At 49.4% G+C, this 15,407-nt stretch overlaps 1 protein-coding gene across 11 annotated transcripts in view; it reads right to left on the bottom strand.

Moving 5' to 3' along the window:
- Positions 1 to 5,251, bottom strand: part of ATXN2 (ataxin 2) — a 50,029-nt gene extending 44,778 nt beyond the window's left edge. For 4 of the 11 annotated variants that reach the window (XM_031592515.2, XM_090152631.1, XM_090152635.1 and 1 more), the window contains exon 1: positions 4,868 to 5,241. In XM_031592515.2, the coding sequence (XP_031448375.2) occupies positions 4,868 to 5,007 (140 nt within the window). In that variant the 5' untranslated portion in view covers positions 5,008 to 5,241. Of the gene's footprint in view, positions 1 to 4,867 lie in introns of all 11 variants that reach the window. The other 7 variants (XM_031592510.2, XM_031592508.2, XM_031592514.2 and 4 more) reach the window with 5 other exon arrangements.
- Positions 5,252 to 15,407: the final 10,156 nt, after the last annotated feature.

The raw sequence follows: 15,407 nt of genomic DNA, 5'->3' as shown, positions 1-15,407 counted from the left end.
TGCCGTCCCACCAGATGCAAAATGCCCCAATAAAAGGGTCAGATTCAGCTCTGATTCCTCCTCTTATCATAATCCAATGTTGCAACAAAACTGCTTTGCAGAGAACATGGAGGAAACCCAAACAATCCCATCAGTTCCCTCTGTTGGTCTCAAGAATTCAGAAGACATCCCTTTCTGCACTGGTTACAGAAAGGGCCAGAGAGCGCGGTGCCTTTGCTGCACTCCCACAGCTAGCAACACGCATCCTTAGAATTTAACTAACTGGGTTCCTAGACTGGTCAGCAAGTTCAGAGCATTCTGTTTAAGCATTCAACCTGAAGCATCCTGGATTTTCCACCTCCTACATTTCCCCAATTACCATTCCCATCACACACCTCCAAGAAGCCATCTGACCGTGCGCATCCACACTGGCAAAAGGAAAGGCTGCAGCTTCTGCATCAGAGCAAGAGAAAGGACAAATATGGAGCTTCTAGCCCTGCTCCAACCAGACATACCTCTTTACAGACCTAACCTCTTTTCCTAGCTACGACTGTTCAATACAGTCTCAAGTAAAACATTCATCACCATTTTAAACAAATCAGCCAACGTTCAATCAAAGCCATATGCAAATTCTGCTAAAACCAACACCATCAATTTGAGGTCCGTATCCCAACAGGTGAAGACGCAAACTCAGGCCAGCCTTTGACACATCTTTAATGAACTATATGAAAAATGAGCTAGGACCTTTACAAAAGCAGAAGGCAGATGGTCTTTGCCAGAAGCAATACAGCACAGTGCAAAACAGGAGAGCAAAAATGGAGTGGGAGAAATTAGAAGGGTCACCAGCAATCCTGCACTGCTACCTACAACAACATGGTGAATTAAAAATATATTTTGTATTGCAGAAATGTGGTTGAATGTAGGCCTTGGAGAAGGCAGAGCAACTTGGCAAATCAAACTTGCAACCCCATTCCAATGCTGCAGGGTAGGAAAGTCACACAGTCAGAAACTGCTGCACCAGACAAAGTAAGTCGACCAAGTAATTAATCTCAGTAGCCAACTCACTGCAGGTTAGTGCTTGTGCTTTAAGAGTGAAAGTCTACACAAGAGCTTCATCCCAAATGCTGCACAATAAACATCTTATCCCAGAAGCAATTTGCAATTTTTTTCTATTTTTCTTAACGTTTGCTATCCTATTCCTCAACATCCCACACCTCCCCTCCTGATGTTTACACGCCAAGTAGAGCGTCTGTGTAAGCAAAACAAGGTCATGCATTTATGTTTTTACAGCTAAGTGAAAACTAATGCAAGGAAGGCAAGTATCTCCAGGATGTGAAGTTCTTTCCAAGAGCATCTTCGCTTTGAGACCAAGAAACAAGAAACAGATGCAGCCACGCTGCAATTAATGTCTGCAGCAGAAGTGCAACTACAAAGCTCACTGAACTTAATAGAGCGAATGGATGTTTCTGGAGCACTGACTGCATCACCACAGCTTTGAAAACAATTCAAGGATACTCTGAAGAGCTTTCATTACAAGTGCAGAGAGCTGATAAAGCTTTCTTCTAAGGAAGAATTCAGAAGTACAAAGTTCAGACCTCATTTAAGAATAGCAATTGGTTATATAGGAGTCAAATGGACCGAAGCTGTCAAATTAAGACCACGCAAATAGTGCTGCAGTGCTGCCTTCAGTAGTTTTTCCCAGTGCTGACATCAATCACATCAACTCTTGCCTTCTTACAAGTAGATAAGTTCTGCAGCACCCCATCAGACAGGAACACCTGAGCCAAGCACGCAGGCACAGCCCACTGATGGACGTGGGCACTGAGGAACCTCCGTGTACATTGCCATGAATCAGCCACGACATTAAAACTTACTCAAAAGCAGGTATGGGGGATCACTCTGAAACACATTAACTGCTCTAAGGAAAGAGACCTGCAGGTTACCCATTCATTTTGCTCAGCAGTTTAGCACAGCTGCTCTAAACCCAACACAAAGACATTAGAACGAACTAGAAAACCTCTGACTGATGTGTGACCAAACCTCCAGAACAGTCCCTTGCATTATTTCAGAGCTCCTCGGTGCTCAATATTCCCAATTACTTCTACTGAACAGAACGGACACCTCCCTTCTACCCTGTCCTTCAGCCTTTTGTGAGGTTAGTAACAAAGGCTATCAAAAAAAAGGAAAAATAAGAGAAGGCAAAAAGCATTAAGTCTCAAAAGCAAGCTACATAACGTGGGATAATTTCAGTTTAAATTTCTTAATGGTTAAAGTCATTTATAAAAGCAGCAACAGACTATTTCTTAAAGGGCAGGTTCATTTTGGCAAGAAAGTTCCCAAACAAAAAGGATTTTCTGCCACAATTGTAACCAGAGATGTAATCCTCCAAAACCAGAACCTGGAGTGGTTTGCCTTCAGCCAAAACCCCAGTGGGGGAAAAAAAAAAAAAAAAAAAAAGATAAAAATAGTTGCAGCATTCAAAGGAAAGCTGATACAGATGTATTTTCTAATCATAGAATTGCTAACCTTGTTAGGGCTGTATTGGGGAAAAACCTGAACTAACACACAGCAATTTATAATAGTTGAGATCTTGAGGAGCATGGCAGAGCAGGTTCACACAGGGTCTACATTTTCTCCAGTTACAGCTTACCATGCTATTGGCATCCCCTTGCCTCCACACCCCTGCTTCCCACCTGTCCCATTCTACAAACAGCCACCACGTAATAAACACAGAATTTCACTTGCACTCATTTCAAAAACATTCATTAACCCTTCTTGCTAATTTTTAGACACCTTTAAGGAAACCTTCTTTTGTGATTTTCTTTCCCAGGGTAAATGGGGAAGGAACAGCAATGGAAAGCAAACACTGGGATGCCCACATCTTTCACATAAGATCTTACCTTTCCTATTACAAAATATGTTGCAAGACTATTAGGATGGATATCTTATTAAAATTTCATTTAAAGACCACGGAGACACACAAAGTTGACCCCCTCCTCTCACTACCAGATGAGGAAGGACCAGGTGCTCACTCCATTAAGAACTGCAGTAATAAGGGCACAGAAATTGAGCCCACAACTGTTGACTATCAAACAACTTTCTACTCAAATTTGAGTCACAATTGACGAGATTTGAGTCTACTCAATTTTTATGAAAATCTTCGCCATGAAATGTAACTTTTTTTTTTTGCATGTCACGACAAAAATAAAACTAGAAATGCCAGTGATGCAGAGAAATCAGTTGCAAACACGCACTATGAAGGAAGCTTTGCAAAAAACGGGGGGCATTCAACACAACACTTCCAACTGAAATCAAGACGCAGACCAGCTAAGATCAATGTGGGGTTTTTCTCAAACAAAAAAGCCACTTTGCTGTTAATTTAGAGGACAAAACTTGCAACGTGAACCATCTTTAAGTTTGTTGTCCAGAAAAGACCTGACATCTCCTTAGGAAAGCACTGGGAAAAGTTCTCTGAAGGTATCCTATGGGGACCCATCAACATGAGTGCTGAGATCTTACTGAAACATGACTCAGAATTACACTGAAGATGAATATTATTTTTTTTTTTTTTAAGAGAGAGATTGGGAACACACTGGTTGTCCAGCAGCCCCGTTACAACTTCCCAAGTTCTGAAATGGAATCTATCCAACAAAACTGAGAGGAGAAACCCAACAGTCGCGATTTTAGAGCTTGACAAAGGAATCAAAGCTCACGGGTCTTCACTTAATGAGCCCAAAGCTCGCAATAACACCGAATCCCAACAACAAAAAAAAACCCTTCCAAAATGCTGTAGGTTTTGTTGTCCTTCACGTTAACCTCCACGGTGCCGCTGTCTGTCAGCGAGGCACAGCCAACATCACTGCCATTGCAGTGCCACGCGCGGGAGCCATGAAATCACAGCACCGGGTGCTGGGCACTGCTGGCATTGGGGTTTCTTTGGGTTATTTGGGCTCTTTTTGCTGTTTCCCACCCTCCCAGTGCTGCTCCAGTCCCACAGACGGGTAACGCTGTGCTGCTGGGTTTTTTTCAGGGCTGTGTAACAATGAGGCTGCCGTGGATTCTTTTATCGCCAAACGCAGAAAAACTGGGTAAAAATACAAGGCGAGCAAAACACGGCTCCAAATGAGACTGCTCCCAGCGACCATGACCTTCAGATCCGCTCCCATCCCGCTCGGATCGCCGGGACACATAGAAAATGGGGGGGGAGGGGGAAGAAAACCTACAAAAAAAAAAAAAAAAACAGACGACCCCAAAATGGTGTTTTCTATGCGAGGATTCCCGCACCCAAAGGCCGCGATCCGCCCCGAGGCGGCGCGGGGAGGGGTGATCGGCGGTAGAAAAAGCGCGACGGAGGGGCGATAGGCGATTAAAAAAGAGCGATGGGGGATAAAACGTAAAGCCCGGGGCCGGGGGAGGGAGGGGGGGGCACGGGGCCGCGGCGCCGCGCTCTGAGGGGCGCCGTGAGGGGGCGGCGGGAGCGCCCCTGGGAGGGCGCGCGGGGAGCCCCGCGGCCGCCGCCTCAGCACCACAGCGTCTCCTCAGCGCCGGGCGGGAGGGCCTCGCCGGGCCTCGGGGCTTCCACCGCGCCGCCGCCGCCTCGGGGTACAAAATGGAGGCCCCGCCGTGCCCTCCCCTCCCCTTTTCTCCCTCCTCCTCCTCCTCCCCCCCTCCCTCCCTGAAGGGCAACCCGCGGCCTCGCCCCGGCGGCACTGCGGAACCCCCTCCGCGCGCGCGGGGCCTTGCGTCCGCGCCCCGCCCGCCGCCATGCCGGCTGCCCCCCCCGCGCCGCCCCGCTCCCAACCACCGCCCATGGGGGGGGAAGGGGGGGAACGGGATGGGGGGAGGGGGGATGGCGGCGGCGGGCGGGGGGCGATCGCGGGGAACCCACCTGCCCATGTTCTGCCTCCCGCCACCCGATGCTGACGGCAGGCCGCCGCCTCCTCCTCCTCCTCCACTTCCACCGCCGCCGGGGGGTTTGCGGTTGTTGCCGGCGGGCTGCGAGGCGGCCGCCGTCTGCTTGAGGGACATGGCTGAGGGCTGAGGGCCGAGGGCCGGGGCCTGCGCTGCGGGAGCGCCGAGCGGAGCGCTGCTCTGCGTCTCTGCGCCTCTCTCTCTCTCTCTCTCTCCCCTCTCTCGCTCTCGGCCGCGGTTGCTCCCAAACAGTGCGGGGCGGAGGGAGCGGAGCGCGGCGCGGAGGGATCCGCGCGCAGAGAGGAGGGGGGAGGAAGGAAGGAGGGGGGAGCGCGGGGCGAAGGAACGGCCGGGCGGGGAGAGCGGGCGGGGCGGGGCGGCGGGAGCCGGGCCGGGCGGAGAGCGGGAGAGCGGAGCGGGGAGCCCGGGGGGCCGCGAGGGAGAGAGGGGCGAAGCGCGGACTCTTTACGGGAAGTCGGAAGGAGCGCGGCGGCGCTACGGCGGGTGAAGGGGCGGAGGCGGGGGAGCGGCGGACACGTGAGGCGGCGGCGGACGGCGCCGGGCCCTGCGCTCTGTGTAGGGCCGCTCCCGCCCCGCTCCGCTCCCAGCGCCGCCCGCGGGAGGGCCCTGATGGGGGGAGCGGCTCCGCCCGCGCGGTGCGGCCTGAAGGATGGGGGGGGGGTTGGGGGGAGCCGCGGCTGAGGTGCGGAGATGGCACGTGCGGGGATTCGAGTGCGGAAATCCAGGCGTTGTAATGGAGAAATTGGGAAAACGCGAATCTGAAACGCAGAAATCGGAGCGGAGCGGGCGCCCGGCTCTGGCATCGCGCTGCTACCCGCTGTGCTCGAGAGGTGCTTTCAGCGCCGTGCGCCCGCAGGTATACGGCGCTGTTAAAAGGCCGTGTGCACGCTGGGTTAGTAAAGAGCGGCTGTAACCTGAAAACCGAGAGCGAAATTGATTTATGGCCATGGTTGTTCAAAATGCTCGGACTTTAATCTATTCGTAGAGATGCTCTGGAAGTCCCGCAGGATTCGGATGCAGTGAGAAGGAGCGATCCTGCTGGGCGGGCAGCGTTTGTACACCTTGCTTGCACAGCAACGGTTCTCCCATGCGGCTAAAAGCCGTGGGTGGCAGCACGGTGGTAAAAAGATAACAATATTTAACAGCTTTCTTCAATTAGCACCATCCCTGTGCTTTTGACTGTTAAATTCCTTGTTTTGCTTCATCTTCCAGGCCCGGATAACTGTGGTTAACACCTTATGAGCAAAATGACAGATGCCAGCACAAAGCATTACTCCATTGAAAATATCTGTCCAAAACTGAGTCGGCAGCTTTAGGGAAGTTTGGTGAATGTGCAAAACGTTTTGCTATTGCCCAGCCACAGAACTGGGAGAGGACAATGAGAAGTTCTGCAGGAAACAGCAGTGTGTGCAGAGGTAAAGGCAGCCAGTAACACTTCTAGAACTACTTACTGCAAAGGCAGGCGTCTGTTTCACTGCACGTATCAGGATCACTACACTACCTTAAAAAAGTGAAGAAACAACTTTTAGGAAAAAGAATACACAATGTATATGTTATATTTAATTATAACATTAAATTATATGTAGGTATAAAAGCCGACAGCACACAAAACTGCATTTCAGCAAACATCTTCTGTGTCGTTAGATTGATCCCAATGGAGCTCAAACAGAGGGCCTCAAGTTGCCACCACAGCAGCAGAGGTGCAGCAGGTGGGGAAGATGAAGGTCCCAAACACACCTTGAAATGAATCCAAGTGAGCCACAGGTAGAGAGGGCTCTGTATTTTGCCGTGTGTTTCATCTGTTTTCTTCAGTTGATAAAACAGATTTCCCAGAATGCACAAGGAAGTCTGATAGTAGGCTCTAACAAATCCACGTCCCTTAAGGTTGTTTTGGTTTTGTTTGCTTGTTTTTTAATGGAAAGGAAGTCATTACAATGCTTTTTCAGCTAAGCACATTACAGTGTGCAACAATCAGTCCCTGTGTGTTTGATGAAGGTTAGGAACCATTACAGAGCTGTGCAGCCATGCTGCAGGGTCCTGTGGGCAGACAAAGTCCCCGGTGTCCATGGATGTGATTGGTACAAGCAAGTTCCGTGGTCAGAGACGGTTTCTATGACAAGATATGAACACAGTAACTTAGATTTTGGGGTAACATTATGTCCTTTGAGAGTGATTACATGAATAAGACTCTCGTGTTGGTGTCTGCAGCAATGACTCAAGCACAGTTGCTGTTTGACTTGTTCTCTCCTTCAATGTATTCTTTGTTTTGCTAAGCTCTGGCTTCCATTGTGCCCTCCCATTTTTGCTTGTCAAGCATCTTCACTCAGAAGCAAGCACAGCAGTGACCAGGTTGAAGGGACTCCATTTCACCCACCAAGAGCTGCGTCAGGTGCTGGATCCCTCAGAGGCTGATGGTGCCATGCCAGTGCTGGTGCCACTCTGCAGCTTTCTGCTGTGAGCTGCCCCACCTGCAGTGCACTGGGATCACACTGCTGTCATTGCACACAGCATCCTTCCCTTTGGTGTTGGCTTCTCCCTGCACACAGCCCTTTGATCGCCAGCAATTCCCACTACTCCATTTTTATTATTTTATGATTTGTCTCTATTGATTTTTTTCCCTTTTTTTTTTTTTTGTTCTGATGCAGTGCTTCAGCTGTAGAAAAAAAATCAACATTCAGAATTACACGCTCCACAGCCAAGAAACAAAAGCCACTATTTCTAATAGAGAATCACATCCTATGTCACCCTTCCCGTTCACATTCCAGGTTAGAGCTGGTCTTCTTCAAGACCGCTATTTTCATTCAGTTTTGTGCCTGCATGTGCAAGCTGTGTTTGCACATGAAGATTAATGAGCCTGATAACATCACTGCTTCCCCGGAAGTGCTGCATGATGCAATGTTTCCTTGACAGAACTGCTCCAAGGCACCGCGTGCTTCCCGAGGTTCAGTGCGGTGAAACGTGTGTGCCTACGGAGGGACGGCCAGCATAAGTGCTTGACATTTATTTTATGCAAAATCAGCCGTTAGAACAGCACAGTCCTGAGTATTTCTACACGTTTTCTTTTCCCTGAAGACTTCTTCTTTTATTTATCCATTACCACAAAACCTGTTCTTAGAGGCAAAAGCTTTGCCAACAATACTTATAGGCATGGGAATCTCCAAGCGCTTGGAAAACAGATCAGGTACTCCAACAAATGAGGAGTGCTTCCCGGAGAGATACGGTATCAGCAAAGCTGCAATCAGTTGTAATTGATGAATGCACCACTGGCCAGACCAGAGTTAGGTACACACACATCAGTGAGCAAAGCCCAAGCTCCAAGCATGCAGGAGAGGCAGCCACTGCTGCTTCTGCTGGGCAGTGGCTTTGCATCGCCTGCAAGTCCCTCAAAATCACAGCTTGGCTGCAAGGAGACACCAGCTTCCAGCAAACGTATTTTTTGATCCACACTTTGCACTTTGATGGTGACTTGTTCCCAATTTCTGTCACCCCCAACACCTTCCTCCAGCTCCCTTCAGGCTACAGAGGACAGACGCTGCTGAGCCATGCGTGCAACTGCTTCCCCACAACTCATGGGAGATGAAGGAAAGTGCAGACATCCACAGTGCTTGGGTCTGAGGTGCACAAGTGCCACAACTTGTTTCATCCATAACCGACATAGAATCATAAAATCAGTATGATTGGAAAAGATCTCCAGGATCACCAAGTCCAACCCCAACCCTTCTCCACTGAACCATGTCATCAGTACTACATGTCCACAGCTCTTGAACACCTCCAAGGTCAGTGACTCCATCACTTCCCTGGGCAGCCGGACCAAAGGCTTGACCGCTTTCAGAAAAGAAATGTTTCCTATTACCCAGCCTAACCCTTCCTTGATGCAACTTGAGGCCATAACCTCTTGTCCTCATGCTGGTTACCTGGGAGAAGAGAATGACAATACAGTCCTTTCAGGAGCTGTAGAGAGCATTAACGTCAGTCCTGAGCTTCCTCTTCTCTGGACTGAACCATCCCAGTTCCTGCAGCTGCTCCCCATAAGACCTATGTTCCAGTCCCTTCACAGTTTCATTGCCCTTCTTTGGACATGCTCCAGGGCATTTTAATGAATCCTGCTCTCAGCTTCCATTGGCCACAATCACCATTTAAGGGATCTCCCTGCCCAGAGGCAGGACCTGTGCAATCACTGCAGCCCCACAGCACTGTTTTGGGAGGGAGCTTCAGACTGGGAGGTCCCAGCTGTGTCCCAGCACCATGGGCAGACTGCCTAGCTGCCCCCAGCCCTGGGCTTCGTGCCTCTATGAGTAGATTTAGCATTTTCACAAAGGGAAGGGGAGAATCACGTCTAACTCCTGCTCAGCAGCAACAGACAAAGCAATCGTTATGCCAAGACTTAGCTCTTAAATCCCTCCAGATTTGGTGTTCATGGAGCATAAACAACCTTTGCCTCACAGCTTCACCGAGCTGTGCCTCCCCACTTCCTAAGCACTGCAGTGCAGACCCTTCAATACCCATCCTCTCCCCATCCTTTTGCTGAGACAGGCGTGCCAACAAGAAAGCCAGTTGCCATGGCATTTTTTCCCCCTGCAGACAGATGTCCATTAAAAACCAAGTCAGCCTCAGGTTTGCTGCACAGAACGGCTTTCTGTTATTATTACCAGCCTGCAAGGAATTCCACTGTGCCCCTTCACCTCAGATGTTTCAATGCACTTCGGTATTAATCCCTGGTGATTAGGAGGAAACCACTACAGAGCAGGTACAGGTACGCTTAAAGGACAAATTTAGGATTACGATCTCGTTTTGCATTTTTGGCAGATGATTTGCACACAGCTGTACCTGGAAAAAGCTCAGTTTGTTACCTCTGGCATTCTCTCCTGATCTCTCAGCCTCCCCACTAAAACCATCAGACATATTGGAGGATGTTTTCCTCTCCACTGACACACTTCACCTGAGGCTCACGGTAATTTTGTCTTCAGGATGAGCCCAGAAGCCACAGCCCCAGCTGGAAGCAAAGTCAGAAGCTCCACACGTGGACTCAGCACTCGCACCCCTCTGCAGGGGCACCCCTGGCCCCAGGACTGTGCGTTTCCAGGCACGTGCATGTCCGGCAGTGCTGTCTCCTTCCTTGGTTCCAAGGCTACATTTTTGTTTAAGGTTAGAAAACGGCTCTATGGATTCCATGCCCTCCCCCAGCCCACCCAAGGGTTGCGTCCTGCCAAAACATCACATCGCAGCACCTCTGCAGGGGGCTCCTCAGGTGTTCTTATTGGGATGGACACAGCACTGAATGCATGGGAATCCGACCCCAGAGCTCAACTCCGTGTAGGAATGCAGGAAATCAGCTCCCTTTGCTGAAGTGCTGCAGTGCTAAGACGATGTGGGTAATGGCAGCAGAAGTGTTAAGGAGATCCTTGTCCTGACTCCCAGGGTGGGTCTACTTCTCATGTCTGGGGTTAACCTGGCACAGCTTCTAACACGTTCCTTGTTGGGGCTGGATGCTTGGGATACACAGACCTGCGTGGGAGCTAACATTTTGGAGATGTTACCGTGGCTCGAAGCCCCACATCCGGGCTGGCTTGCAGTAAGCGTTCCGCAGGAGCACTATTTGTGCTGTGGCCCTGCAGGAACTGCACTCACACATTGCTCTGTGAAATAGCAGCATCTGAGAACATCTCCAGCTGCAAAGTCCCGAGGGAGAATTCCCTTCCAGATCCAGAGCTTCACTTCCCAAGATGAAGCATTTGGATTCCTCCTCGCTTACAGCTAGCACAGCTGCAAACACCATCAGAGATCCCTAATCCTCTTAGCCGCTCCTGCAGCATGACTCCAAATACTGCAGAGAGAAGTGCTGCTGCCTGCATTGCCGCCCAGCTGCTTGCAAACCACAGCACCAATGCAGCACCTCAGACCTCACCACCTGTACCTCGGGACCAGTGCTGCACTGCTCCCTGTGTTGGAGCTGCTCTCTGCACTGAGGTTGCAGGAATGCAGTACTAACGGGGGGAGGCCAGAAGCCCCCAAGGCTGCTCTCAAGTCCCCGGGCACAGGCAGGATGCAGCTGGGATTTTTAATTCACTTCTATAAGGTTGAAGCATATTTGAAAGCTGGCAAGGAGAACTGCATGGGAAAAACCCTCTTTGCTTCCTGTTCACAGAGATCTGATCATGTTTTATGTACTGTACAGATTTAGTATGGTTTTGGGTTTAGAGAGCTCAGAAACAAACGTGAGTTGCTTTGGAGCCTCACCCACAACTGCACAGGGGTCTCCCCTAGAGACGAATAGACTACTGAGGTGGGTTTGTTTCATGTGCTCGGCCTTTCTGCACTACAGGGCATTTCTCCACCCGACAGCCACAAGTTAATGGACACCAGTAAATCACACGTAGGCAGAGTCAAAAGTGAAGCGTGAAGCAGAGGCACACAGACTGCTGTCAGTGGCATCACCATCTTTGCACCCAGAAAAACAGAGTGTGTTCATGCTGGCACTGTCCTCCAAGGCCACTAACAGTGCAGAGGGGCACTGAAAATAGGAGAGCAAACCAGCGAAGTCATAACCTCTGCAAGAACAACACAAAGGCAGGCAGGCTGCCTGATCAGTCCAGGGCAGACAGAGGGGTTCTGCATTTCATGTACCCTACAGCTGCCCGTGAAAAGCCCAGCACAAAGGTCCCCTCCTACCTCAGGGCCAGCACCAGCCCTGCTCTGGCCATCCAGCCAAGCCTCCAGGAGCTTTATAGGAACTATTGGCCGTGAAATGGGTTCAACTGGGACTGATTTCCTGGCAGAGAAGCACACATTGTTTTCTCCCAGGTGTTTGATGTTTCTGACCAGCATGACCCTCCAGTTCTCTGCGAGAAGGTGGAAGGAAAACACGTGAGTGTCTCAAGGTTTGTTGTCTAGCACAGTTAACCAATTACTTCCAGGTCAAGACAGGGCAAAGCTATAAATGCTGCTCACTGCTATAAATATGTTTGCTTAAGGGTGGTGCAGGAGTAGGAAGGGTTAGGTGCAGGGCTGTTACTGAGGCTTTAAAGGAAAGCAATGAGCAAGAAGTGCTTCCTGCAAAGCAGTCACTGTGTGACTGCTGCAGTGCGGCCCCTTGCAGGCTCCCAGGTGCTGCTGGAGTTGTCACTGAGCACAAAACAGCACGAGCAGTGATGCTCTCCCAGCTACCCAGAGGGGTCTGGGTCTACACGGTTCTGTTTGCTGGATTTTCCTGATCCTTGTGATTGCTCTGATGCAGTTGGTGTCAAGGGCTGAAGCACAGCAGTGTGCAAAGCTGCCTCATGCCATAGGAGATGCATGCAGAACTTCAGCCTGGAGGAGACATGAGTACTACTCCCCTGCTGCAAAACTACCTCTAAGCACTCCGGCACAGGGTGCATTTTGGATGGGTTTGCCTTTAAAACACTGTTATTAGACCAAAAGGAGGGGAAAAAAAGCATAGGAGAGATCATTGTAACTATCTCAACTCAGACGAGAATGAACACGTTGGTTGGTGCAGATCAAGGCAGGAATTTTCCACAGGGCCTTAGGGATTTCAGCTCTGATGGAAAGATAAAGGGAGTGGAGAGTAGTGCTGCTCACCCTTGAAGGGACACCAGCAGCACTGCATGTCTGTCGTGCTCAAGCGAACAGACAGACAGATCTGCTCTACAAATGCCCCTGCATGGGGCTTTCTTAGGGCACAAACCATGGAGATGCCCCCTTTATCCAGGACCTCAGCTCCTATAAGAGCAAAGCCAGCATCACTGAGGGGATTAATTGGTGTTAAGAGATGCATTCTTCCCAAAGTGCAAACGAGCCCACTGGAAAACCAGCGAGTCCCTAGAACTGCGCACAGCAAAGTGTTGGCAGTCAGGTCCATCACCCCAAAACCCATCACCCACATCCAGCTGGGCTGCACCAGGATGGGCTCTGCAGGATGCTGCCCCAAAAGCACTTATGAAGATCCACCAGCAGGGTGAGCAGAGGGCACTGCCTTTCCCAGCACATCGCTGCTTCTTCCTTGCAGTGTCAGTTCAAATGACCCAAAGCCACCATGTCATGTGCTGCATGGGAAACACAAAACATTTCAGCCTGTAGCCCACTTTGGCCCTGCACCACAAAGGGACACTGAGAAACATGCCAACTTGTCACCCCCTTGCTCTCTCAGGAACAGCTGCTGGAGTGAATCATTTCATCATCCTCCAAACGAAGGCTCTGCCAAGCTTCGTGCAACTTCCAGTTCTCACTCCTCTCCAACAGCAGCAGAGGAGATGGTATGACCCCCTCACTGTTCAGTGGTGGAGAGTTTTCCTTCATGGTTTCAGAAATACATATATAAAATCTATTTTCAGGCTCTTAATCACAGCAGGAGCACAGCCAATCTCAGCTGCTCAGTGCACCCTCTGACTGTGGTGCTACTGAATCATCAACTGCAAATCTGACCAGATGTTGGAGCTGCAGATGCCAAAACTCTACAGTAGACTGGAGAGGTGCGAGAGCCAATGCTGCCTCCTGGCACTTGGGTGTCCAGGCGATGGCTGAGGGCACAGAGCAGTCTCTTCCTCTCACCACAGCCCTGCATGCCTCACATCACATCAGCACTGCTTCTGGCCCGCAGCCAGTACACAGTCCCAATGCAGGGACCCACATCTGGCAAGATTTTAGAAGGGACTCCTCAAGGACTGGTGATGCATTAATGCACTGCAGAAATATTCAACAACCCTTGCTTTCCCTGCACAAGCTGCCCGCTGCCAAGCTGGAGGTAACAACACTGCTTTACCTGCTCCTATCAGCTCAGCTGAACCAAACTTCCTCCCAGCCCAAACGTGACAAGAAGCTTATTTGGACAGTTTTGCCTTCAAGCAGAAGGCTTCAGAAGAACAGGGCACATTTTGGCACTTTCCTGCCATCTCATCCCTCCACTTCCAGCTAACACAAACAAACGTACCGCACGCTCTTTTAATTTTCAATCACTTTTTTGAAAATGAATTCCAAGATACAGTACAGCATCTTAGTGTTCTACACAAGGCAAGCTTTCAGCAAAAGGTTGAAGGATCTTGAGATGGTGTAAAAATATATCTTAAATAAAATAGTTTCTGTAGGAGAGCAAGCTGTGTTGTACATATCTAAGTCCTTAGAATAATTTACAGAAGGCAGAGGCCTGGTTGTACAATCCACACACTAGAAAAGAGTTAGTGTACATTCATGCTACAAAGTTAGAAAAGGTCAAAGTTCCAGATGGTTGGGGCAGATCTTCAAACCAAAGCAGTGGATGCAATGAGTGCACTAACAAGCGCCGTGTATTTCAAAGTGAGGAAGCTTAACACTTCCAGTCAATAAAGTCAGGAAGCAGATTATAAAGACTCACCTTCTGAGAGTCATTCTATTTACTGTAACTCGTTCTTTCTGCTTGGCCAAGAAGAACAGCTTCTAGGACTAGGTGTCTTTCTTCTTTGTTCCAGTTTAGAGCTAGCAAGTCAGATCTTGATTTTTCAGTGTTACAGACTAAGATCAAGGTTGCTGCAGTTCTAACAACGGAAAGAGATCATACTATGGTCTGAAAGGACAACGGCATGACTCCCTCAGCTGCTTTTAACAAAGGATTAATGCTGAAACGCTCAGACTGCTGAGCACAACACAGCAACCAGGACAGTCACATCTCCAATCGTGGTAAAACCGTCCCCACCCCAGTGTCCAGTCTGGTATATATTCTAAGTGGAATTTAAAAAAAGAAAAAAATAAAACGGATTTGTCCACAGATTTCTCTTAGGGGGTTGGCTTACCTTTTGTGCAAATAACACAAAAGTTCTGCCAGCCAAAATTTTGGGCAGAGCAACATTCCAGAGCAGAAGATGCAGCGCTGAGTGATCACAGTAACCAGATACAACAGCTGCATCTAGCAGTGAGGGTCTGCTCGCAGGGCAGGTGGGCAGCACTAAGGCTGGCTGCGGGCAGGTAGGAAGTAAGGTTTCAGTAACACTGCGTTGATATTCTCACCTGACTCTGAGGACAGCACTGCAACAAATGCCAATGTAATCCTACTGAAGCTAAGAGGGAATGCACACGCACCTGGTCCAGGCGGATCATAGCACTCTGGCAGCCATTAAACACAGTGTGCATCCATCTTCACAAGGACGGCTCCATTTAATTTGTAGAAGTGCCTATGGAGTTACCATGTTAAACATTTCCCAGAATAAAGGGCCATCTTATGTTTTCTCAAAGGCAGTAAGCACTGTCCTTCCAAAGGCCATCTCTAAAACAAAGGAACGGATGGTGATAAAGTCCCTTCAAGTGTTTAATATCCTAGATTACAAGCCTGGAGGACTCATTTAGCATCTAACACAACCAAGATGGTTTATTCTCCACACCTCCCACACAGTTCCACTCCTGCACTGTTGTACAGTGCCTGGACTGCACACACAAAAAGATGTAACTTAATTTACACTATTTCTTAAATAAGAAAAATATTGAGAATACTTTCAATCCAGAAATGGGAAAAGAACTCAAGAAATCTCATA

This window comes from Phasianus colchicus, chromosome 18, assembly GCF_987193195.1.
Source record: "Phasianus colchicus chromosome 18, bPhaCol1.hap1.1, whole genome shotgun sequence".
Lineage (NCBI taxonomy): Eukaryota > Metazoa > Chordata > Aves > Galliformes > Phasianidae > Phasianus > Phasianus colchicus.
The sequence above is the reverse complement of the archived record's forward strand: the minus strand, read 5'-3'. Positions and strand labels throughout refer to the sequence as shown.